The sequence below is a fragment of the Gorilla gorilla genome, chromosome 9 (genome assembly GCF_029281585.2).
Source record: "Gorilla gorilla gorilla isolate KB3781 chromosome 9, NHGRI_mGorGor1-v2.1_pri, whole genome shotgun sequence".
NCBI classification, from domain to species: domain Eukaryota; kingdom Metazoa; phylum Chordata; class Mammalia; order Primates; family Hominidae; genus Gorilla; species Gorilla gorilla.
The window spans coordinates 81,838,154-81,862,332 of NC_073233.2; the positions used below are offsets into that span (position 1 = coordinate 81,838,154).

Below are 24,179 nucleotides of genomic sequence, written 5' to 3' on the forward strand. Positions count from 1 at the left end.
CATGATAATGATAATAATAATAATAAAATAGGGGAATGTGGATGTGAGGTATATGGGAACTCTCTGTACTGTCTTCTCAACTTTTCTAAACTCTAAAACTGTTCTAAAATAAATGTATTTTTAAAAAATTAGCCAAATGCATTTCTTCTAAAACCTTTTTATTAAAACTAATTACTGCTTTCTTTAAAAACAAAAACAAAATAAAACAGAGCCCTGTGAGTCTTCAATTTCCAAGTTGAGTGACCTTTCACAGGGTCACAGAATCAGCCCCAGCTCTCCCCCAGTCCTTTCACTGACTCCTCTCTGTGGCAGAGCTGAAATTTGTTTAGGGAAGTGGGACTACAACTCCCAGAGTGCACCTGTGCGGTTGTCAGGAGCAACCAAGGAAGCCAACTAACCGCCTTGCTAGAGTCTGAGGACTATCCAGGGCCTGACTGCCAGCTAGCCAGACAAATGGGCCTGGATTATTACTTTGTGCTCGGGATCACTCGCAATTCAGAGGATGCCCAGATCAAGCAGGCGTAAGTTGGGGTGGGAGCCAGGCCTTAGGGGTGTGCTGGGGCAGGCCCTGCCCTCTTCTCTTCCAAAACGAGCTTTCCTGCACAGCTTAGCGCAGACAAGGTAAACCTTGTTCCTCCTTTCACTTCTTGCATACCTGTATCCTGGCTTTGGTCTGGGTCAGGGCCCAGGTTGGAAATTTGAACTCTTTAGTTCCTCAATCTGCTCCCAACCCATCTCCCTTTATGCTCCATGCCCTATCTCCTCTCCTGGGTACCTTGCTTTTCCCAGCAATGAAATGGGGACAAAGGAGCTATTTGAACTTTATCTTGAATATTATGGAGAACCAGAGGCTTGTGAACAAGGGAGTGGCCGGGCCAGATGGATGTTATAAATTCAATTCTGGCCATGATGGAGGTTTTCAGCATTGACTAAACTACATTCCTGAATACTTCCATTGGGTGTTAAGGACGTTCTGGCTCATTCCTAAGAAAGCCTACAACAGGAGTCAGTACATTTTTCTGAAAACATGTTTTTGTTTTTTGTTTTGAGATGGAGTTTTGGTCTTGTTGCCCAGGCTGGAGTGCAATGGCGTGATCTCGGCTCACCGCAACCTCTGCCTCCTGGGTTCAAGCGATTCTTCTGCCTCAGGCTCCCAAGTAGCTGGGATTACAGGCATGCACCACCATGCCCAGCTAATTTTGTATTTTTAGTAGAGATGGGGTTTCTCCTTTTTGGTCAGGCTGGTCTCGAACTCCCGACCTCTGGTGATCCACCCGCCTCAGCCTTCCCAAGTGCTGGGATTATAGGTGTGAGTCACCGCACCCGGCCAAAAACATGTTTTTTTTTTTTTTTAACAAATATTTATTGAGCGTCTACCACAAGGGTTGAGAGGGTACTTCACTCCTGCTGCAGTGGTAGCAGCTGGAGATAAATGTCGGAATCCGACATTGACACTCCCTTACCTCATGCAGCTAGATTTTGTTGCTGAATAGATGTTGAATAAGTCACCACAACTGTGATGAGTGTTACAGAAGAGGAAGTATGGGGGGCTGTGGAAGTTATCTTGGAAGGAGAGAGACCCTTTAGGAGGCTGTTCGTGGTAATCAAGGCAAAAGATGAGGCCAGAGAAAGGGGAGGGAATGGACTTGGCAATTATAGTGGATCACTGGAGGGTGAAGAAAAGAGGAGTCCAGGATAACTCAATCAATTAAGTTAGGCAGTGACAATAGGTGCATGTTTTGAGTGTGTAGGTGCTGTTCTGAGAACTTTCCATCACTGTTTAACCCTCACAACAGCCCTGAGAATTAAGTGCCATTATTATCCCACAAGTGCACTAGTAAATGGTGGAGCTAGTGTTCAGATATCAGGCCTCCCAGAGTTGCCAGTCATGGGCCTATTCCTGGGCCAGGTCCTGTAGGGGATCAGTGGCATAAGTGGAGAGTCTGCGGTGTTGGAGAAAAAAGACACAAACTCATGAAAGGATCTGAGAACAATTCAGGACAGTGTATGATGTCACCCACTCTTCGGAGCATCTCATTGACCAGAAGGACCCATCCAGGGAAAGGTAATCAGGAGGAAGGGCAGTGGGCGTGCAGAAAGATAAGCGCAGCTTAAGCACTGGAAAGGGCTGGATCAGAATCCAGATTCACTTACCTGCTAGCTGTGTGACCTGGGCAAATTACTTAACCTCTTTGAGCCAAAGTTTTCCCATGTCTAAAAATCATCATAATAAAGGTTGCTGTGAGATTGAAATAGGATTAGATGAGATAACGCATGTGTCCAGCAATCATTTGCATGTGAAACCATGTCATATAAAGAGTGATTAAGGCCTGGCATGGTGGTTCATGCCTGTAATCTGAGCACTTTAGGAGGCCAAAGCAGGAGGATCCCTTGGGCCCAGGAGTTTGAGAGGGCAGCCTGGGCATCATAGGGAGACCCTGTCTCTACAGAAAATTTAAAAATTAGCTGGGCATGATGGCACACACCTGTAGTCCCAGCTACTTGGGAGGCTGAGGTGGGAGGATTGCTTGAGCCCAGAAGGTAGAGGCTGCATTGAGCTGTGATTGCACCACTGCACTCCAGTCTGGGCAACAGAGCAAGACCTGTCTCAAAAAAATAAAAATGGCTGAGCCGGGCACCGTGGCTCATGCCTGTAATCCCAGCACTTTGGGAGGCCGAGGTAGGCAGATCACGAGGTCAGGAGATCGAGACTGTAGCAGGATGAGCCGCAGAAAAAACCTCTCAGACACCGAGTTGTAGAAGGAAGGGCTTTATTCAGCTGGGAGCATCGGCCAGCTACTGCCTTAAAATCCAAGCTCCCCGAGTGTACAATTTCTGTCCCTTTTAAGGGCTCACAACACTAAAGATTTCACATGAAAGGGTCGTGATTGATTTGAGCAAGCAAGGGGTACGTGACGGGTTTCATGCACTGGTAGTCAGAGAGAAACAGAACAGGGCAGGGAGTTTCACAATGTTCTTCTATACAATGTCTGGAATCTATGAATAACATCGGTTTCTAAGTCATGAGTTGATTTTTAACTACTGGGTTTAGGCCAGGCAGGCCCAGGCCTGGTTTCAGGCCTGGCGCTGGGCTGCCTGTCTTTGGTTTTACTTCCTTGTTGTTTTTTTTTTAAAACAGGTACTGAGTATAAAACAATATAAAACAATATGAGACGGTCACTCTCTTCCCTCAAGACCATCCTGGCTAACACACTGAAACCCCGTCTCTACTAAAAAATACAAAAAATTAGCCGGGCACCTGTAGTCCCAGCTACTCGGGAGGCTGAGGCAGGAGAATGGCGTGAACCCGGGAGGTGGAGCTTACAGTGAGCGAGATCGCGCCACTGCACTCCAGCGTGGGCGACAGAGCGAGACTCTGTCTCAAAAATAATAATAATAATAATAATAATAATAAAAATGGCTGGACACAGTGGCTCACACCTGTAATCCTAGCACTTTGGGAGGCTGAGGCAGGTGGATCACTTGAGGTCAGGAGTTTGAGACCAGCCTGGCCAACTTGGTGAAACCACTTCTCTATTAAAAATACAAAAAATTAGCCGGGTGTAGTGGCGCATGCCTGTAATCCCAGCTACTCGGGAGGCTGAGACAGGAGAATTGCTTGAACCCAGGAGGCAGAGGTTGCAGTGAGCCGAGATCGTGCCATTGCACTCCAGCCTGGGTGACAGAGTGAGACTTCGTCTCAAAAAAATAAATTAAAAAAAATAGGCCGGGCGCGGTGGCTCACGCCTGTAATCCCAGCACTTTGGGAGGCTGAGGCGGGCGGATCACGAGTTCAGGAGATGAAGACCATCCTGGATAACATGGTGAAACCCCGTCTCTACTAAAAATACAAAAAAATAGCCCGGCGTGGTAGCCGGTGTCTGTAGTCCCAGCTACTCGGGAGGGTGAGGCAGGAGAATGGCGTGAACCTGGGAGGCGGAATTTGCAGTGAGCCGAGATCGTGCCACTGCACTCCAGCCTGGGCAACAGAGCGAGACTCCGTCTCAAAATAAATAAATAAATAAATAAATAAGGCTGGGCACGGTGGCTCATGCCTGTAATCCCAGCACTTTGGGAGGACGAGGCAGGAGGATCTCCTGAGGTCAGAAGTTCGAGACCAGCCTGGCCAACAGGGTAAAACCCTGTCTCTACTAAAAAAAATTAGCCAGGCATGGTGACGGGTGCCTGTAATCCCAGCTACGTGGGAGGCTGAGGCAGGAGAATCGTTTGAACCTGGGAGGTGGAGATTGCAGTGAACCAAGATTGAGTCATTGTACTCCAGCCTGGGCAACAAGAGCAAAACTCCATTTCAAAAATAAATAATAAATATAAATAAATAGAGTGATTAAAAGAACTATGTAGGTTTCAAAAAGCTGTCCTTAACCCTTCTCCCCTGCAATAACTCTAAGTCACATGTATGACATGCTTGCTCATGGGATCACCTAGATATTGATCAAAAAAAAAAAGAGCTAAACTTATATAAGGAAGAAAAACATCATGATAGTTTATAATTGCCCAGGATTCATAATTGCAGCGTTCAAGCTGTGATTTCACCCCTTTCTCTCCCACTCAGGAAAGCAGGTGAATGAGAGTGATGTTACTGCAGGGATAATTTTGAAACCACTCAAATTTATATGAAAAACTAAACCTTTCTCAAACCTTGTTACTTTTTTTTTTTTTGAAACGGAGTCTCTCTCTGTCACCCAGGCTGGAGTGCAGTGGCAGGATCTCTGCTCACTGCAACCTCTGCCTTCTATGTTCAAGTGATTCTTCTGCCTCAGCCCCCTGAGTAGCTGGGACTACAGGTGTGTGCCACTGTGCCCGGCTAATTTTTTTATTTTTAGTAGAGACGGGGTTTCACCATGTTGGCCAGCCTGGTCTTGAACTCCTGATCTCAAGTGATCTGCCTGCCTCGGCCTCCCAAATTGCTGGGATTACAGGAGACTGAGATGGGCAGATCACTTGAGGCCAGGAGTTTGAGACCAGCATGGCCAACACGGCAAAAACCCGTCTCTACTAAAAATACAAAAATTAGCCAGGTGTGGTGGTGGGCACCTGTAGTTCCAGCTACTTGAACCTGGGAGGCGGACATTGCAGTGAGCTCAGATTGTGCCACTGCACTCCAGCCTAGGTGACAGAGTGAGACTCTATCTCTAAATAAATAAATAAAAATAACTGACTGTGACCTTTATAATTGAGAAAGGCTGGTTTGGAAGGCTGTGACAATTGTCTTCAAGTCTCTGAAGGTAGATATTCTCTCTGTAAGGTCCCCAGGGCACAGCCAGGACCCTTATGGATGGAGGGGCAGTTGCAGGACCACAGATCCAGCTTCCTATCGCAGTAAGAGGAGGCATTGCCTAAAAGTCAGAGCCATGCCACAGTGAGATGGACTGCCCTGCAGGATGCTTAGTGTGTATCATTTATTTACTCACACCTGCTCAGTGCCCAGCACTGGGGCTAGAACTGGATGCAGCAACTCCAGGACCTCCCAGTCTATTAGACAGAGGAGTCAATAGACACCTGGAACACAGCACTGCTGAGGACGAGGATCAAAGGTGCTGGGGACTTGGGAAGGGGAGTCTAACCTAGAAAGGAGGCTAACAATCAGGGAAGGTGCCCTGGAGGATTTGGCACCTGAGTCGAAAGTTGAAGGATTAATTAAAAATTGCCCAGAGAAGCTGGGAGGAGCTGCAGAGGGGTGAGTCATGCAGGAGAGGTCAAGGGAGCAGCAAGAGAAAACAGTGAGTGAGGCCAGAGGGAGAAGCAGGGGCTTGGATCTTAGAGTGAGACATCCGAGTTTTATGCTGGAGACAATGGGGAAACCAGTGAAGGGTTATGCCAGGAGAGGGACCTGGTCAGAAAGTATTTCAGAAGGCTGGGCGCTGTGGCTCACGCCTGTAATCCTAGCATTTTGGGAGGCTGTGGTGGGCGGATCACCTGAGGTCAGTAGTTCAAGACCAGCCTGGCCAACATGGTGAAACCCTGCCTCTACTAAAAATACAAAAATTAGCCAGGCGTGGTGGCTCGCGCCTGTAATCCCAGCTACTTGGGAGGCTGAGGCAGGAGAATCGCTTGAACCCAGGAAGCGGAGGTTGTAGTGAGTAGAGATCGTGCCATTGCACTCCAGCTTGGGCAACAAGAGAGAAACTCCATCTCAAAAAAAAAAAAGTATATGTCTGGGCTCAGTGAATTTATGATACCTTGGAGAGGAGATGGCAAGTAGGCACTTGGAGGTAGTCTTTGGCTCAGGGAAGTGGTCTGGTTCGGGATGGAGATTTAGCTGTGAGAGACAGAAGCCTGCCTCTGGAATAAGAAGAGAAGCTGTGGAACTCTGGGGATGGCGGCGAGGCGGGTGTGGGCACTGGAAAAGCGGGTGGAGGCAAGGTTGGGGGTCACGCCTGGGCTGAATGACAGGCGTCTGTGCTGGATGCTTCCCGTGTAGCCCTCCAGACCCACTCCCCACCCTTCCTGCCCTGCTGGGCTCCGGGAGGCTTCCTTGCCCTCAGCCTTCCACATGGAGCCGGCCCAGGGGAGCATCAGGCGGGGAGATGGGGAGGGAGAAGGGCAGGGCTGCGGCTTTATTCCCCAGTTCTCCTCCTATGGGGTCTCTTCAGTCAGCTGTGTCGCTTGACAGAAGGTCACAGCGCCGCTGAGGGCCCTGTCCACACACTCCAACAGACCCCTCGGGGTTCCTGGCCTGGGAAAACTGCACTCCGCTGTCCCTGGCAGTCTCCCTCCGCTCCTCCAGCACCTGGGCGAATGGTCCCTTTATTAAGCTCTCCACAAACCACCCAATCCGCGCCATCTCTCCCCCACCCCGGGTCACTGCCGATACATATTCTCAGACGCTGCGATGTCTGCCCTTCAGAAACAGGCCAGCTGGTACGACTTGTATCAACCCTCCCTCCTCCAGGTGCCGCAGACTCGCCCTTTAACCACCGTTGAAGTCAAATGAGCCGTCTTCAGCAGAGATTTTCAGGCAAATAGCAGAGGACTGGGCAGGAACAGAAGTGGGGAAAAAACGAGCAGAGAGTGGGTGGGGGCGGCACAGGAACCGGACGGGCACTGAGCGCCTCAGCCATGCCCGCTGCACACCCAATTGTAGCTCATCCTCCCAAGACGCCTGTGTGTCTGCTCCGGTCCTCTAAGAAGCAAACAGGATTAGATGAGCAGGAAATGTACCTGGAGAAACCGTGAAGTATGAAGGGAAGGGAGCAGGAGCGCGCACAGTACGGCCTGACACCTGCGAGTGGAGACAGGGAGGGGAGGAAGGAGGGAGAGTGCAGCGAGGCCCGGGGAGCAGCTCAGCCAGCCTCTGGGGAGCCCTCGTGCAAAGCTTGCCCGTTGGAGGAGTCCTGTGTCTTGCAGGAATGGGCCAGCCCTGGTATCCCCACCACACGTAAGCATTGAGGGCAGCTCAGGGGCAGTAGCTTCAGCTCAGATGCCCAGGGGGGCAGCTGCTGGAACTGTCGGGCAGCTGTGCTCCCCGCACCAGCTACTCTTCAAGAGCTGAGCAGTGCACCTCCGCAGCCACCACAGCCAGTGAAGCCACCCCGGATTTATAGCTAGGCAGGAGTGAACAGAGTGCCGGCTCTGAACTCTGGTCCGCCCTCAGAAACAGACCAGCTGATACGACTTATATTAATTCTCCCTCCTCCAGGTACCGCAGACTCGCCCTTAAGCACCACCCGTTGAAGTCAAATGAGCCGTCTTCAGCAGAGATTTTCAGGCAAATAGCAGAGGCCTACGACGTGCTGAGTGACCGTGAGTAGCTGTGGGGCTGAGCACCCCGCTTGATTAGGATCATTCCTTAAGTCTCTAGACTGTTGGGTTTTCTGAGGGGGCCCAATAGCGAGGAAGCATCCTTCTTCCCTGCCTAGAATCTAGACACACAGAGAAGACAGAATACGGACCCGCCTTTCTCAGTAGAAGCAAGCTGAGGTGGAGGACGTGGGGTGTGGAGCCCAGGATTACACTGACTCGCTCATCCTGGCAGGCAGTGTGGGAGCTGGGGCACATTCCCCACGCATCCCTATGCCCTGCGGGGACGGGACCTTCCCCGGGAGAAACAGAATAAGGGGCTTGCAGCTACGGGGAAGAAAGCTGAAGGTGGGCAGGCGTGCCCACCTGTCCCTCCCAGAGGTCCTTCCCAGTGGCTTAGTGTCCATTTCCCCAGGGCCAGCAACAGTAGGAAGAGGCAGAGAAAGGCCAGGAGTAATTAGGAAATCTGTCTCCTACCGAAACCAGCAGAGTGAAGAAAGTGTGATCCCCGCCCCGGCACCCAGGGCCGTCCTGCGGGGCTTTCCCTGGGGGCTTGTCCTGGAGACTAATCCTGGTTCCTGCGGAAGTACAGCTAGAAGATCACTAAGGTTTCTACAGCCCCGAGTTTTCAGGACTTCAGGGTCCTTAGACTCTAGGATTTCAAAGTTTTAAAATTTGGAGGCTCTAGAATTCTTAGCTTCTAAAATGTCAAGGTTCTACGATTCCGTTTACCCCAGATAAGACAGTGGCTATGATGACTGAGTTAGGCCAAATCCCAGGGCCATTGCCTGAGCCTCAGTCTCTCAGTTATTCCCCCAGTCTCTCACCCTGCTCCCAGCAAACTCAAGGCTTTTCCGTCTCTCTTCTGGGCTACAGGAGCCATACCTAGGTCCTCCCAGAATGAAATGGAACCCTTGACTCCTAGGGTCTCATTCCAAAGACTGCCAGACAGCAGGCACTTTGGGATCAGGCTGCTTCTGCTCCTTCCCTTTCTCCATATCCGCCTGCTTCCCACCCCCTCCACCTATCTCAGCCCCCAAAGTTGGACACCTCCTTAAGGTGATGCCCATCCACAGCCATGAAGAGAGGCATCTACGACAAGTTTGGAGAAGAGGGCCTGAAGGGTGGGATTCCTTTGGAGTTTGGATCCCAGACCCCATGGACAACCGGTTACGTCTTCCACGGCAAACCTGAAAAGGTGTTCCACGAGTTCTTTGGTGGAAACAACCCCTTCAGTGGTAAGAGGTCTTCCTCCCCCACCTTGCCTTACAGAGAAAGGACACAGCTATAAGTGATGTTTTTGTTGAGTAGTTTTGTTTTTATTTTTACTTTATTATTTTATTTTATTTGCTTATTTTTTTCGGAGATGGAGACTCACTCTGTTGCCCAGGCTGGAGTACAGTAGTGGGATCATGGCTCACTGCAACCTCTGCCTCCCGGGTTCAAATGATTCTCCTCCCTCAGCCTCCCGAGTAGCTGGGACTACAGGCGCACGCTGCCACACCCAGTTAATTTTTTTATATTTTTAGTAGAGACGAGGTTTCACCATGTTGCCCAGGCTGGTTTCGAACTCCTGAGCTCAGGCAATCTGCCTGCCTTGGCCTCCCAAAGTGCTAGGATTACAGGCATGAGCCACCGTGCCCGGCCTATTTTTACTTTAATAAATATATAAAAAACACATTGCAGAAGAAGAAGTAAAACAGAATTCATAAAAAAGAAATACATTCCAGCCCTCCATTTTCTTTTTCTTTCTTTCTTTTTTATTTTATTTTTTTAGATGGAGTCCTGTTCTGTCACCCAGGCTGGAGTGCAGTGGCATGATCTCCGCTCACTGCAACCTCTGCCTCCCGGGTTCAAGCAGTTCTCCCTGCCTCAGCCTCCTGAGTAGCTGAGATTACAGGCACCCACCACCACACCCAGCTAGTAATTTTATATTTTTTAGTAGAGATGTGGTTTCACCATGTCTGCCAGGCTGGTCTTGAACTCCTGACCTCAGCTGATCTGCCCACCTCTGCCTCCCAAAGTGCTGGGATTATAGGTGTGAGTCACCACGCCCAGCTAATTTTTGTATTTTTCATAGAGTAGAGACAGGGTTTCGCCATGTTGGCCAGGCTGGTCTTGAACTCCTGACCTCAGGTGATCTGCCCACCTCGGCCTCCCAAAGTGCTGGGATTACAGGCATGAGCCACCGTGTCCGGCCGAGCCCTCCATTTTCTTCCTCAGAAGCAGCTACTAGGGAAGCAGCTATTAGTAAACAGTTTATGTATCCTTCCAGAAACTTTCCTGCTTGTATGAGCTGTATTTATTTTTACAGAAGCCTTTTATTTTGTTAAGGAAATAGGGCCACATTTTACACACTGATTTTTTTTCACTTAATATATCTTGGAGATGATCTTATATGTTATGCTATATATAGATCTACTTTATTCACTTACATGCAAATCTATATACTATGTACAGATCTGCATAAGATTTCATTGTACAGATGTCTATTAGGGATCCACTGCAGAAGCAAATACTGTTTTAGCCACGTGAAGCAGAAAGGGGTTCAAAACAGGGAATTAGGTGCTTTAAAAAATCACCGAGGCCAGGTGTGGTGGCTCACTCCTATAATCCCAGCACTTTGGGAGGCTAAGGTGGCTGGATCGCTTGAGTGTAGGAATTCGGTGCCAACCTGGGCAACATAGCCAAACCCCATCTCTACAAAAAAATGTGCCAGGAATGGTGGTGTGTGTCTGTAGTTCCAGCTACTCAGGAGGCTGAGGTGGGAGAATCGCCTGAGCCCAGGAGGTTGAGGCTGCAGCGAGCCAAGATCGGGCCACTGCACTCCAGCCTGGGTGACAGATTGAGACCTTGTCTCAAAAAAATAAAATACATAAATAAATAAATAATCATTGAAAGGCCTGGGTGAGAAGGCTGTAAGCTGGCCCTGTAGGAAATCTTCCAAGAACACCACCTCTAAACTGGCCCACAAGGAGAGCTGCTGTCTCTGCCACAGTCACAAAGAAGGAATCAGGAAATGTCACCGTTGCATTCCAGAGCACACCGTAAATGTAGCTGCAACTGCTGCCTCACTTGCCTCTGACAGGCATGAAACTCGTGGGTGGACACACAAAGGCTGCTGCAGAAAAACCTAGTATTTCCACAACAGTGCTCACCAGCTCCAGACAGAGCCATGGAGAGATGCCTGCCGCCTTCTTCCTGCCTCCCAAGTAGCTCAGGAACTACCCGATGAACAGAATTCAAAGCCAGAACCTTAGCTGCAAGAGAGTCTGGGGGATGTTCCTTTTGGCTCTACAGATTCTCTAGCAGGGAAGGTATGCAAGAAGGAGGACAGAGCACATGCCAAGTGCCAGCATGGCTACCATGGATGTTTTATAATTTATTATTATTAGAGTCTTGCTCTGTTGCCCAGGCTGGAGTGCAGTGGCACAATCTTGGCTCACTGCAACCTCTGCCTCCTGGGTTCAAGCGATTCTCCTGCCTCAGCCACCCGAGTAGCTGGGATTACAGGTGGGCACCAGAATGCCTGGCTAATTTTTGTATTTTTAGTAGAGATGGGGTTTCCACTCAAGACTGGACAGGCTTGTTTTGAACTCCTGACCTCAGGTGATCTGCCTGCGTCATCCTCCCAAAGTGCTGGGATTATAGGCATGAGCCACCATGCCAGGTCTAATTTATTATTTTTAATTACTGTCTTATTGATGGGTAGTTTCTTTCCAGTCTTTTGCTAATATTGTTTTGTGGGAAGATACCTCTTGTCTCTTTTGCAGTTAAAACAGTTCTTGTGCTATTTATAGTTTCCCTAATATGCTTGTCTCCCTACCAGACTGGGAGATCCTCCAGGTCTGATTGATCTCAGCGTAGCCAAACCCCAGCCTAGCATCTGACAAGAGTGAGTGTGGATGGGTGGATGCATGAAATGAAGGAAGGACAGATGGATGAATGGATGAGCACATGGTGGGTGGGTGGGTGGGTAGGCGGATGGATGGCTGGGTAAACGAATCGATGGCTGGGTGGGCGGATGGATAGGTGGGTGGGCGGATGGATAGGTGGGTGGGCGGATGGATAGGTAAGTGGGCGGATGGATGGCTGGGTAGGCGGATGGATGGGTGGGTAGGTGGATGGATGGCTGGGTAGGCAGAAGGATGGCTGGGTAGGCGGATGGATGGCTGGGTAGGCGGAAGGATGGCTGAGTAGGTGGATGGGTGCGTGATTCCAGATCTGAGACAAACTGACCAAGAGTTGATTTCTGAGGCTCAGAATCATCTTGCAAAGGCAGTGAAAAGACCTTCACACCTGACTTCCTGGCTCCAGTTATACCCACATAAGGCCTAGATTTTTCACTGCCTGTTTTCTCCTACACCCCTTGCCCCTTCTCCCTGACTATACTTCAGCCTTTCTGAACTTCATAAGTTCTTTCCTTCTCTTTTCTGTGCCAATATGTGGGTTACAGCCCCTCTGCCTCAGAGACTGCTCCCACCTTGTGCCACCCTCATGTGTCTGCCAGAAGAAGCTGAGTTTATAAGCTCCACGTGAGACTGAAAACAGCAAGGGGCTTCGAGTAGCGGGCCTGTTTCCAATCCATGCGCTGCCATTTGTGAACCGTGTGATCCTGGGAAAATTTCTTCACCCCTCTGAAACCCCAGCTTCCTAACCATTACATAGCCAAAATAATCATTAAGGCTCAAGGGCTATTATCAGATGAGATAATGTTTATGAAAAGGGGCTTTGCAATCGGCCGGGCATGGTGGCTCACACCTGTAATCCCAGCACTTCAGGAGGCTGAGGCCGGCGGATCACTTGAGGTCGGCAGTTCGAGACCAGCCTGACCACCATGGAGAAAACCCATCTCTACTAAAAACAAACAAACAAACAAAAACAAAAAAACAAAGCCAGGCACAGTGGTGCATGCCTGCAATCCCAGCCACTTAGGAGGCTGAGGTAGGAGAATCACTTGAACCGAGGAGGTGGAGGTTGTGGTGAGCCAAGATTGCGCCATTGCGCTCCAGCCTGGGCAACGAGATCGAGACTCCGTCTCAAAAAAAAAAAAAAAAAGAAAAAAAATGAAAGGGGCTTTGCAGTCCAAAAATGCCATACAGTGGACCTTGCCTCCCTACCTGTCTCAGTTCAAAGGAGCCAAGTGAGTCTACAGGGCATCGCTCATTGGGAAAGGTCAGGCTCAGGGTCTGGGCTTCCTCAGGCAGTGCCCAGAAGCTATACTGCCATAGTGCTCCACCCCAAGGGTTCCTGAGTCCCATCTCCCTGCAGGGTTGAGGGGCTGGGCTTCCTGTGGACTGGCTATTGGGGTGTTTACTGCCTGGTACACTGTAGGTCTGGGTGAACAAGTGAATTCAGCAATGCAACAGGAGGACCAGATGATTTGCAGGCCTCTTGATTGCCCATCACATCTTAGAGGGACATAGTGTAGTCACCTCACCATCCCTGCCTAAGGTCATTTCACCATTCTAGCCTGTGAAGTTCATTCCATGGCATTAACCATGAGAGGCAGAATATGGAAACTCTTAACCATAGCGCCCCTCGAGTTTACAGCTTATGAAGGGGCTTCCACATCTAGCGATGCGGTGTGGCACAGTGGTTAAGGACACAGGTTCCGTAGTCATATTGTCCTGTGGTTCAGATCCCAACTCTACTGCTTACTAGCTACGGGACCTTAAGCGTTTTGTTTGGGCTCCCTGGACCAATGAAATAATAATGTAAGGTTCCAAAAATAGCACCTGACGCATAGTAAGCTCTCAGCAAGTTTTAGCTCTTCATCTTAATGGTGGAAGGCAGGTCAGGCATTATTACCCCATCCCACAGACCAAGACATTGAAGCCCACGGATCACACAGCACATCAGGGGCAGAGCCAGGATGGGGCTGTCTTTGCACTGGGAGGAAGGATGGGGGCAGCAAGAGGGGTTATGGGTGCAGAGCTGGGCAGGGGCAAAAGAAATTGAGGAAAGAGGAGTTTGGGGAATGCCGGTGGCCTCTCAAATTGTTAGGGACCAACCCTTTCCCTCCCCCATCTCAGCTGACAGCTTTATAGAAACTTGAGTCTGGGGTCTTTAGCAGTCTTGGGCTGGGCTGGACAGCGAAGGGTTATGGAGTCTGGGGAAGAGTAGGGAGGACTGGCAGGCTCTGACCTTCCTGCCGAGGACTACCAGCAGTCTCTTCTGGCACTCCCGAGCGCGGCCACCAGAGGGAGTGCCTCCCTTTCCTGAGACAGCCAGACTTACGGTATCCGAGTTGTGAATAAGAGAGACGGGGAAGCGGGGGTCGGGGGAGGGGGGGGGGGGGGGAATGTCCCAAGGGGAGGTGAAGCAGTGGGAAATGGCAAAGGATGATAATCACTGCATCTGCAGTTGAAGACAGCTCCTTGGTTTGGCCAGTGTGAGAGGTGGTTATAGGATGCTGGGTATTACACAGGACACTGAAGAGGTTGGGGAGCATATCTGGATAGGGAGGCTCTGTGTGTGTGTGTGTGTGTGTGTGTGTGTGTGTGTGTGTGTGTGTGTGTGTGTGTGTGTGTGTGTGTGTGTGTGTGTGTTTGTGTGCGCGCGCGCGCGCGCGCGCGCATGTCTGGGTCTCTGGATACAATTTCTCTTACTCTTCTCCCTACCCCCTGCAGAGTTTTTTGATGCAGAAGGAAGTGAGGTAGATTTGAACTTTGGGGGGCTCCAGGGCCGAGGGGTCAAGAAGCAGGACCCCCAAGTCGAACGGGATCTCTACCTGTCCCTGGAGGACTTATTCTTTGGCTGCACCAAAAAAATTAAGATCTCCAGAAGGGTGAGTACTCAGCTTGCTCCTCCCGGAGCCACCTATCTCCTGCAGCCTAGCAGCTGCCTCCTCCCTTACCTGGGCGGGAGGACTCAGGGATGGTCTCTGATGGAATTATGGAACCTTAGATTCAGAGACCTAGGATGTTAGAATTCCGGAATCTGAAATTCGGAAGGGACAATTGAAGACATTAGCCCGGTTCTTTCCTAGTGCAGGAGTGCCCTCTGCAGCCTTCCCAACTGGGACAGGCTCTTTCCCTTCCTTTCTTTCAGTTCAGCCCCATCCCTGTGGGAACTGGAAAGGCTCTGAATGGGAGGAGTCTCCTCTGAATTCTTCCTTCTGGGCTTTACCAGACCATATTCCCAGGATTTCATCAGGGTGCATGCCTCGTGCATAAGAAAGAACAGTGGGCATGGAGGGTGGGCTGGGAGACAGTCCCCAAGGTGACGGGTTGAGGAAGACCCTCAGTGCCTCGTGTCTAGTACTTGGCTTGGCCCTGTCCCATGGCCCAGCCCTGTGCCAGGCATAAGAGCAAGCCCCCTCCACCTTTGCCCAGCAGAGGAGATGCCGATGCGGCCATGCTTTCCACAGATGGAACCCATCTGGACATGCGACCGGGGAGTGGAAGGATCCCCAGTGGGGAATGCACTGGGGGAGGCTTAGATATGTTGATTTTCATTTCTCTCTTTGGGATTAAGAGACTTGCTGGAGGCTCAGGGCCGGGCCTCTGGGATTTGGAGAGAGGAATGGAGTACATTTTCACCATGTATCTGTTAGTGGCCAGGGCTGGAGCTGTGTGTTTGATCAACTAATGGTGACTGCTTGGCCTCTCAACCCCCAGCCCCAGTCTCATGGCATCCTCTGCCATACTGGAATCATAAGTTCTTGGTTGTCATGGCAACAGGATGGGAGTGGGAGTGGCTCAGGGCAGGCTCTCCCCATTGCTGGAGGCTCTTCCCATTGCTAGAGGATTGAGCCCAAGTACAAATCCCATAGAGCATCTTTCACGTGTGCAAAGGTCACCTGAGTGTTCATGAAAATCTGAGCAAATCTCAACTGTACTCATGGAAGTCCTAAGCAGACCTCCCCACACCTGATATGTTGCTATAGGTGCTGAACGAGGATGGGTACTCCTCCACCATCAAGGACAAGATCCTGACCATTGACGTGAAGCCCGGTTGGAGGCAGGGCACACGCATCACCTTTGAGAAGGAAGGGGACCAGGTGAGGGGGGAAGAAGCTGACTCAGGTCAGTCACTGAGCTCAGGCGGTGGGAAGACTGAGGAGGAAAGGAAGGGAAAGGAGGCAATACTTTTTCCTGCCCCTGTGAGCCTTGGTCTGTAGAGAGCCCAGTCTGCAGAGTGGGTGAGATGGGATCCCTAATGTTCCTTCCAAGGAACAGAGCCTTAGCCTTACAGTGCTTCTGTGAACAGGCAGCCCAGGGACTGTCCCCATTTTACAGAGTGGGAAATGGGGGCCCAGAGAAGAAAGGGACTTGCCCAGGGCAAGAACATGAGAGCTGAAAGGAGATCCCAGTCTGAACTCCAGTGTTTTCCTGATTTTCTTCAGTGCTTCTCAGAATAAAGCCCAACTACAGGAGCTACTCAGAAACCATTTAATCATAATAATTTTATTTATTTATGTATTTATTTATTTATTTATTTTTATTTTGAGACAGAGTCTCACTTTGTCGCCCAGGCTGGAGTGAGGTGGCATGATCTCAGCTCATTGCAGCATCCACCTCCTGGATTCAAGCAATTATCCTGCCCCAGCCTCCTGAGTAGCTGGGACTACAGGCATGCGCCGCCATGCCCAGCTAATTTTTTTTTTTTTTTTTTTTTTTTGAGACAGAGTCTTGCTCTGTTACCCAGGCTGGAAGGCAGTGGTGCGATCTCAGCTCACTGCAAACTCCGCCTCCCAGGTTCAAGTTATTCTGCTGCCTCAGCTTCCCCAGTAGCTGGGATTACAGGCATGCACCACCACACCCGACTAATTTTTGTATTTTTAGTAGAGACGGGGTTTCACCATGTTGGCCAGGCTGGTCTTGAACTCCTGACCTCAGGTGATCCACCTGTCTCGGCCTCCCAAAGTGCTGGGATTACAGGCGTGAGCCACCGCGCCCGGCCACCCAGCTAATTTTTGTATTTTTATAGAGATAGGGTTTCTCCGTGTTGGCCAGACTGGCCTCGAAATCCTGACCTCAGGTGATACGCCTGCCTCGGCCTCCCAAAGTGCCTGGAATTAAAGGTGTGAGCCACCGTGCCTGGCCTATTAATAATAATTTTAAATTAAATACTATTTAAATAAAAACATAAATTTATTGTCCAAGGCGTGCTGAGTCCTTAAGTCCTGAGAAGAGGCATTCAGAGCCAGGGAAGACACATTCCTTTGCCTGCACTTTTTGCCCCCTTTCTCACCTATGAAACATCTACCTCCAGTCTGGCCTGGTGGCTCACACTTATAGCCCCAGCACTTTGGGAGGCCAAGGCAGGAGAATCACTTGAGCTCAGAAGTTTGAGACCAGTCTGGGCAACATAGCGAGACCTTGTCTCTACTAAAAATAAAAAATTTAGCTGGGCATGGTAGTGTGTGCCTGTGGTCCCAGATACTCAGGAGACTGAGGCAGGAGGATCTTTTGAGCCGAGGAGGTCAAGGCTGCAGTGAAGTATGATCATGCCACTGCACTTCAGCCTGGGCAACAGAGCGAGACCCTGTCTAAAAACAAAACAAACAGACAAAATACAAATAAAACACCTACTTCCAATAAACGCGCTTCAAAACCCAGCTCCAGTGTTCCCCGCTCTGGGCAGCCTCCTCTGAGCCCCAGCCTCTGGGCCTCCCTTTATCATGTCTTGAGCGTGCTGAGGATTCACCGTCAGTGTTAGGGGCCAGTCTGATTCCTCTGTCCCCAGCGCCCAGAAGAGACCTCAGCAGAGTTTTGGTGACTTAATGAAGTTTGGGACAGGGGTGTCATGCCTGGAGTTACTAGCAAGACAGAGACATACGGGCAGTTGCCTGATGCCCAGCTCAGTGTTCCACCTGCCTGCCGTCTGAGGAAGCCTCTCCGCCCCGCCAGCTGAGTGTGTCTATTTTGGGCATGCTCAGTACAGAAGTAATTCTGGGGGGATTCATTTGGGTAAGCTTCTCAGGCTTCTAATCCATCTGGGCTATGGGGGCCAAACTGAAAAGGCCCTTCCAGAAAACCTGCTCTCATCTCCCCATTGTACAGATGAAGACATGGAGACAAGTAGAGGCAGGAACTTGGCCAAGGTCACACGGCCAACTAGTCCTTGTCACCTTTTGGCGTCCCCTGCCCAGGGCCCCAACATCATCCCAGCAGACATCATTTTCATCGTAAAGGAGAAGCTACACCCTCGCTTCCGCAGGGAGAATGACAACCTCTTCTTCGTGAACCCCATCCCTCTTGGCAAGGTGAGTGGGCAAAGTGCAGGAGCAGCGGGGAGGAGATCAGAGTGAGCCCTGCCTGCCCCGGCCTAGGCTTGGCCTCCCCTCCCACAACCACCTGCCATCAGTCACTAAGCCCTGTGGATTCCACCCTCCAAATCACCATCCACTTGGTCCCCTCTGCTCATCTGCACCGCCTGGATCTGTACACCAGATCTGCGCAGCAGGCCCTCCTCCCCACTTCTCATCTCCTCCAGGCTCTTCTCCTTAGTGGTCCTGCCACACACTCATCAGACCCTGCCACACTCCTGTCTAAACATCTTTGTGCCACTGGAGGCCCTCTGCGATCTGCTCCCTGCTTACTCCTTCCCCTGCACTCCCGCCCCTTCGCCGCATAGCACCCTGCCTGTGTGGCGCATTGTCACACCTCCGTTCTCATTTCTGCTGGGCCCTCTCCCTGGAATGCTGTCTATTCACCTGACCCTATAGGGTCCTCATCAATAGCTACCACCACTGCTACCACTTCCTGCCCCACTCCTGAATGGTTTAGGGGCCTCTCCTTGGCTCCCACAGACGCTTTTATTCTATCTCCATCATTACATTTATACAACATCCATCTTACCTGCCAGATCCATCCATCTTTCCTGCCAGGGCAGAAAATTGCGTGGGTCATTCACCTATTAGTTATTGAACAGCCTCGTCTCCCTTGTGCCCAACTCACAGTCTGGCACTGGACAGGTTCCTAAGGTGCCTTCTAAATAGGAGGGCCATGGTGACCCTCCTCAGCCCCACCTTTGGCCCTGACCCTCCCTAGGCTCTCACCTGCTGCACTGTGGAGGTGAGGACCCTAGATGACCGTCTGCTCAACATCCCCATCAATGACATCGTCCAGTGAGTCCATCTGCCTTGGGCCCCAGTAGCCAAGAGAAGGGCTAGCCTGGGATTTAGGTGGTAGTGTGACAGGTCTGCCCAGTAGAGTTGTACAGGCTGCCCCCAGCAGAAGGGTTCCCTGCTGAGGGGATAGAGAGGACCAAAACTGAATCCACACTGGCCAAGCTGTGGGCTGCAATCACCTGGCAAAAGGAACATCTTTTTCTAATCCACACAAAGCCACTGCAGAGGCTAGAGGCCCCCATTGTTGGGCAACCCCGTAGCCTCCATCCCCTGCAAACTTCTCATTAGAGTTCTGAGTTGCATCCCCTAAGTCCTTTTCCAAGAAAGGCCCTCTGCCCGTGAGGAGGTTTCCTGGCAGCCCAGCACCCTCGCCCTCACCCCAGGGTTTGCTCACCTTTACTTCCCGTTTCCCATGTCTTAAACAAAGTTTCTGGAATCCTCCATCAGAGACTCAGTGTAAACAGGTTTTCAGGGAGCTCCTTTCCCAACCAGTTCTGGCTAAGAACCACTCCAGGTGAAGACTGCAGTGACTGTCCCCTTCCTGGGGTTATGTGAATAGGGGTTATATGACAGGGACATGCTGAGATGCTGCTCTGGGATGCCCTCTATGCTCCTTTCTTTCATCCTATTTCAGCCCCAAATACTTCAAGAAGGTGCCAGGGGAGGGGATGCCATTGCCGGAGGACCCCACTAAGAAAGGGGATCTCTTCATCTTCTTCGACATCCAGTTCCCCACCCGCCTCACCCCCCAGAAGAAGCAGATGCTGCGCCAGGCATTGCTGACATGACTGTGGTGGGCTGGAGCAGGGGTGAGAGGAGGCTAGCCGGGCCTCACCCCACCCCTACTCGCCACAGCCTCAGGGTGTGCAGGGGAGCCTGCTGCACAGATATGATACCAGGGTGGGATGGCGCAGGGCTTAAACTGACATAATAAAGATCTATTTCCTGTCCTCCAGCTACACCCACGAGAGTACATTGGAGAGGAGCTTCATATTAGCTCTTCTTGTGGGGCACAGGGAAGAAAGAGGCCCAAGGAGCTGAGTGCCTGAGTCCCTGTCCTGGCTTTGTGGGAAAGGGCAGGTAAGGGTTCAGATCCTCTGTGCTTCCACTTTGATAGAGTGGGGCAGGGCTGTGTGGCCTCTGAGGGTCTCTAGCTCTGCTCTGGCTTTTCATGACAGAAGAGACAATCTCTGGAGCGTGATATGGTCATGTTAGAGACAGGAAAACTAAAGCACAAAAGAAAACATTCATTGCAGGTCATTCAGGCCTCAGTGGCAAAGCTGTCATCAGAACCTTGAAGGTGGCAGGGTGCGGTGGCTCATGCCTGGACTTTGGGAGGCCGAGGTGGGCGGATCACTTGAGGTCAGGAGTTCGAGACCAGCATGGCCAACATAGTGAAACCTTGTCTCTACTAAATACAAAAATTAGCCAGGTGTGATGGTGGGCACCTGTAATCCCAGCTACTCCAAAGGTTGAGGCAGGAGAATTGCTTGAACCTGGGAGGCAGAGTTACAGTGAGCTGAGATTGCACCACTGCACTCCAGCCTGGGCGAAAGTGAAATTCCATCTCAAAAAAACTAGAAAGGCCGGGTGTGGTGGCTCATGCTTGTAATCCCAGCACTTTGGGAGGCCGAGGCAGGTGGATCACCTGAGGTCAGGAGTTCAAGACTAGCCTGGCCAACATGGTGAAAACCCATTTCTACTAAAAATACAAAAATTAGCTGGGCATGGTGGCGAGGGCCTGTAATCCCAGCTACTCGGCAGGCTGAGGCAGGCGAATCACTTGAATCCAGGAGGTGGAGGTTGCAGTGAGCCGAGATTGCGCCACTGCACTCCAGCCTGGGTGACAGAGCAAGACTCTGTCTCAAACAAAAAACAAAAACCCCCAAAAACCTTGAAGGTCACTTCCCACAGACTCGCCCTGCATAGAGAAGCAGCATAAAGAACACATGTGCACTGGAAACAGCTTTGGTTCTACCTCTCTGGCCTCAATCCCCTAGTCTGTGATAGGGTCCTGGGCAGGGTGATCTGGGAGGCAGGAAACCTGAGTTCTGACCCCAGCCCTGCCACTTTCTCCTGGGACCAGTTACCACACCTGTCTTGTCAGTAAAGCAGAGCCCATAACCCCCCTCACGGGCATGTTGTGAGGACAGAGAACATTGATGTGAAAGTGCTTGGTGAACTCACTGCTTAGATTCAGGAAGGGGTAACAGCACTGCTGCCCTCAAGGCCTGGAGTTCCAGCGTCCAGGTCCAACTGGGCCTGCGTAGACCACACTTGCCTCCTCGTAGTCAGCAAGTGTGTTATGCTCCCCTTCCATGCCAGGGAGGCTCCCTTCTAGAGTCTGAGCTTGGGTGAGGATAGATCCAGGCTTACGGGGAGTAGGCAGCCAATTCCATGGAATGCCTTCAGAGGTGCCAGAAAAGGCCCCATGTTCTCCAGATTGCTTGGGACTCCACCATTCAAATCACATCAGCTTAAGGTTTTTTTTTTTTAAATGGGGGTTCAGTAGCACTTTTGTCATTGAAAAAATCACCATGGGCTGGGTGCGGTGGCTCATGCCTGTAATCCCAGCACTTTGGGAGGCCGAGGCGGGTGGATCACAAGGTCAGGAGTTCAAGACCAGCCTGGGCAACATGGTGAAACTTCGTCTCTACTAAAAATACAAAAATTAGCCGGGCATGGTGGTGTGCATTTGTAATCCCAGCTACTTGGCAGGCTGAGGCAGGAGAATCACTTGAACCCAGGAGGCAGAGGTTGCAGTGAGCTGAGATCTTGCCACTGCACTGCAGCCTGGGCGACAGAAGAGACGCCATCTTAAAATTAAAAAAAAAATCACCATGAAGTCAGCTACCCAAAGACCTTGAGGTGAAGACTCTGGGACCAGGGCTCCAGGAAGCATTTCAGCACAGTAGTTAAAAGCATGTGGGCTTTGGAGTCAGACACACCTGTTCTGGATCCCCGGTGTGCTACTAGCCAGCTGTGTGCCTTTGGGCAAATCACTTCACCTCTCTGAACCCGTTTCTTAAAGCTTACAGCCCCTACCTTGCAGGCCTTTCATGGAAACCAGATGGTGAGGCATGAAATATTCTGGGGCAGGACTCAGGTGGAGTGGGATGGTGAGAGCTGCCCTGTTCTGAGGGCAAGCCCTGAATTGGAGTGCAGAGGCAGGGCTGTGAAATTCTTCAACTCTAGGTCTCCTGCAGGGCAGCAGGAAAGCCTACTCCTTATCATGAAGGAAGCCTGGGTCTTGGGCCTGAAAGTCCCTTAGGAGATTCCTATCACCTTAGTGATCTTCAGTGCTACCTTGAATTAGGCAAAGCAGGGCTTATCATATGCCCACTTAATAGGCATTAAAGGGTTGGGGACCAAAGAGAAGTGATCTACCTGTGATCAGAATGAATGAGGCCCACTGCTATGTTTTCCAGTGGTGCCTACCAACTGTTCCCTGCTCATTGTCCCAAGGCCATGCCCAGAACCACAGTGAAGTTGGGTAGCCTCGTGTCTATTAAGGCTGCTGAATGAACCAGCTGACTTGCTCATGCCCACCCAGCCTGTTTAGCTTTGACACACACCTACCAAACTGCCCCTCCTTCTTCCCGTCCAGAGCAGAGCTAACAAACAGCCTGCCTCACAGAATTAGTGTGAGAAGGTACATAAAGTAGTGGCCAGGTCCTCTGTATGTGCCACCCCCTGCAGCCTGGCTGGGCTGCCTGTCACCTTTACCCTGGTTTGCCGACTTATGGCACTCAACCCTGTCCCTCCCGAGGACTATGGGGGCCTCAGCTCAATTTGTCAAAAACTAAGAAGCTGAAGAATCCTGGGCCCTCGTTCCTTCTCCAAGAACCAGTCTAACAAACATGCTGGCCCTCAACCCAAGCACTGAAGGGTCTAGCCTCCAGCTCTGACCATTGGGCTAATGAGGAGGCGAAGAAGCAGTGGCTTCAGCGGCTTGAGGCTGAAGGAAGAGGGAGGGTGGTTGTGTTCTCAGGGCCTAGCTCCACAGCTGCCAAACAGGCTTCCCCAAGGACCCCAGCACTGGTCTCTGGGGGAGTCCACAAGGGGAAGGAGGACTGGGTCCCGGTCCCAGTTCAGTAGTGGACTTTCTGGGTGTTCTTGCCTGCATCACCTGTGTCAGGCCTCAGTTTCTTCAGACACCTACAAACTGGGTCTGAGTGACATAATTCTAAGGGCCCAGCCCTACAGGAGATGCCTTGGGATTCTAGGACCTCACAGTCTCCACTCCTTGAAACTGTCGTAGCCCTGCCCACCTGCCTCTGAGTGCAGGTGATAAGAACAGGGACAGAGAAGTGGAGACCCCTGTGCAGCCAAAGCCCTGGCTTCTTGCGGCCTCCTTGGATCCCTAGCTGGGGCGGGGGCAGGTGGAGGGGGGTTGTGGTGGTGAGACTCCAAATGGAAAATATCCTGGCCAGGCACAGTGGCTCATGCCTGTAATCCCAGCACTTTGGGAGGCTGAGGTAGGTGGATCACCTGAGGTCAGGAGTTTGAGACCAGCCTGGCCAACATGGCAAAACCCCGTTTCTACCAAAAACACAAAAATTAGCCAGGTGTGATGGTGTATGCCTGTAATCCCAGCTACTTGGGAGGCTGAGGCAGGAGAATCGCCTGAACCTGGGAGAGGTTGCAGTGAGCCGAGACTGCACCACTGCACTCCAGCCTGGGTGACAGCAAGTGAGACTCTGTCTCAAAACAACAAAAAACACAAATGGAAAGTATCCTCAGGCAGAGACCGGATGTTTGCCCTGCAGCCTCCACCCACCCTCTGTGGAGTCAGGGCCTGCTCCACCCAGTTCAGTAACATTTCCTCTGTGGGTGTGGCTGTGGCTGTGGAGGGTGGAAGGAGGCTGACTTGTTCTCACAAGGTCTGGGACTCTGGGGGAGGTGGGTCTTCCTTCCATTTGTAAAATGGAATAAAATAAAGTCAACAGCATCTAAGAGTCTCATGTTCCTCTGGAACTGCAGGAGATGCAGGGCACACAGGAGCACTCTTGTTGTGCAGATAAACAGGCCTGCGGCTGGGGTGGGGGGTTGGGATGGCAGGCACTAGAGTACCAGATTCTGAGTAAGAGCTCAAGTGGCCCGGCAAAGGAAGGGGAGGCACTGCTGTCTCTCAGGTGGCTCCTGAACTCCCCATGTTAGTACAGGGCCTGGGTCTAGAGAGAAATGGACCAGATGACCTACACGGGCTTCAGATTGGATGCTGGAGGTGGAAGGTGGATCACACCCATTTTCAAAGTCAGGTGATTCCTCCCCTGCCCACCAGGTACCAAAAAGGCCACTGGACCAAGACCTCTGGTAACAGCTACAAGAGAGGGAG

The 24,179-nt window shown here is 51.1% G+C and overlaps 1 protein-coding gene across 3 annotated transcripts; it reads left to right on the plus strand.

The window, feature by feature from the left end:
• The first annotated feature begins 377 nt into the window (after nt 1-377).
• DNAJB13 (DnaJ heat shock protein family (Hsp40) member B13) lies at nt 378-19,800 on the plus strand. 3 transcript variants are annotated; one of them, XM_019037374.3, is made up of 9 exons: nt 1,945-2,065; nt 5,267-5,555; nt 7,661-7,764; nt 8,838-8,999; nt 14,394-14,551; nt 15,653-15,766; nt 17,861-17,974; nt 18,762-18,838; nt 19,476-19,800. In XM_019037374.3, the coding sequence occupies exons 2-9, from the start codon at nt 5,386-5,388 to the stop codon at nt 19,627-19,629; spliced, it is 1,053 nt and encodes a 350-aa protein (XP_018892919.1). In that variant the 5' UTR covers nt 1,945-2,065; nt 5,267-5,385; the 3' UTR covers nt 19,630-19,800. The 3 variants fall into 3 exon arrangements, 2 of the variants coding, with proteins under 2 accessions (XP_004051839.1, XP_018892919.1); XM_004051791.4 differs by lacking the exons at nt 1,945-2,065; nt 5,267-5,555 and adding an exon at nt 378-521; XR_008670009.2 differs by lacking the exon at nt 19,476-19,800 and having other exon boundaries at nt 1,920-2,065; nt 17,772-17,974.
• Nucleotides 19,801-24,179: the final 4,379 nt, after the last annotated feature.

Excerpts from the sequence above, each read along its gene's own strand:
- DNAJB13 (XM_019037374.3), top strand. The coding sequence starts at position 5,386 with ATGGACTGCCCTGCAGGATGCTTAGTGTGTATCATTTATTTACTCACA. Across the intron at positions 5,556-7,660 it reads GCTGAGGACGAGGATCAAAG|GTACCGCAGACTCGCCCTTA; the intron begins GTGCTGGGGACT and ends TCCCTCCTCCAG. Across the intron at positions 7,765-8,837 it reads CTACGACGTGCTGAGTGACC|CCATGAAGAGAGGCATCTAC; the intron begins GTGAGTAGCTGT and ends GCCCATCCACAG.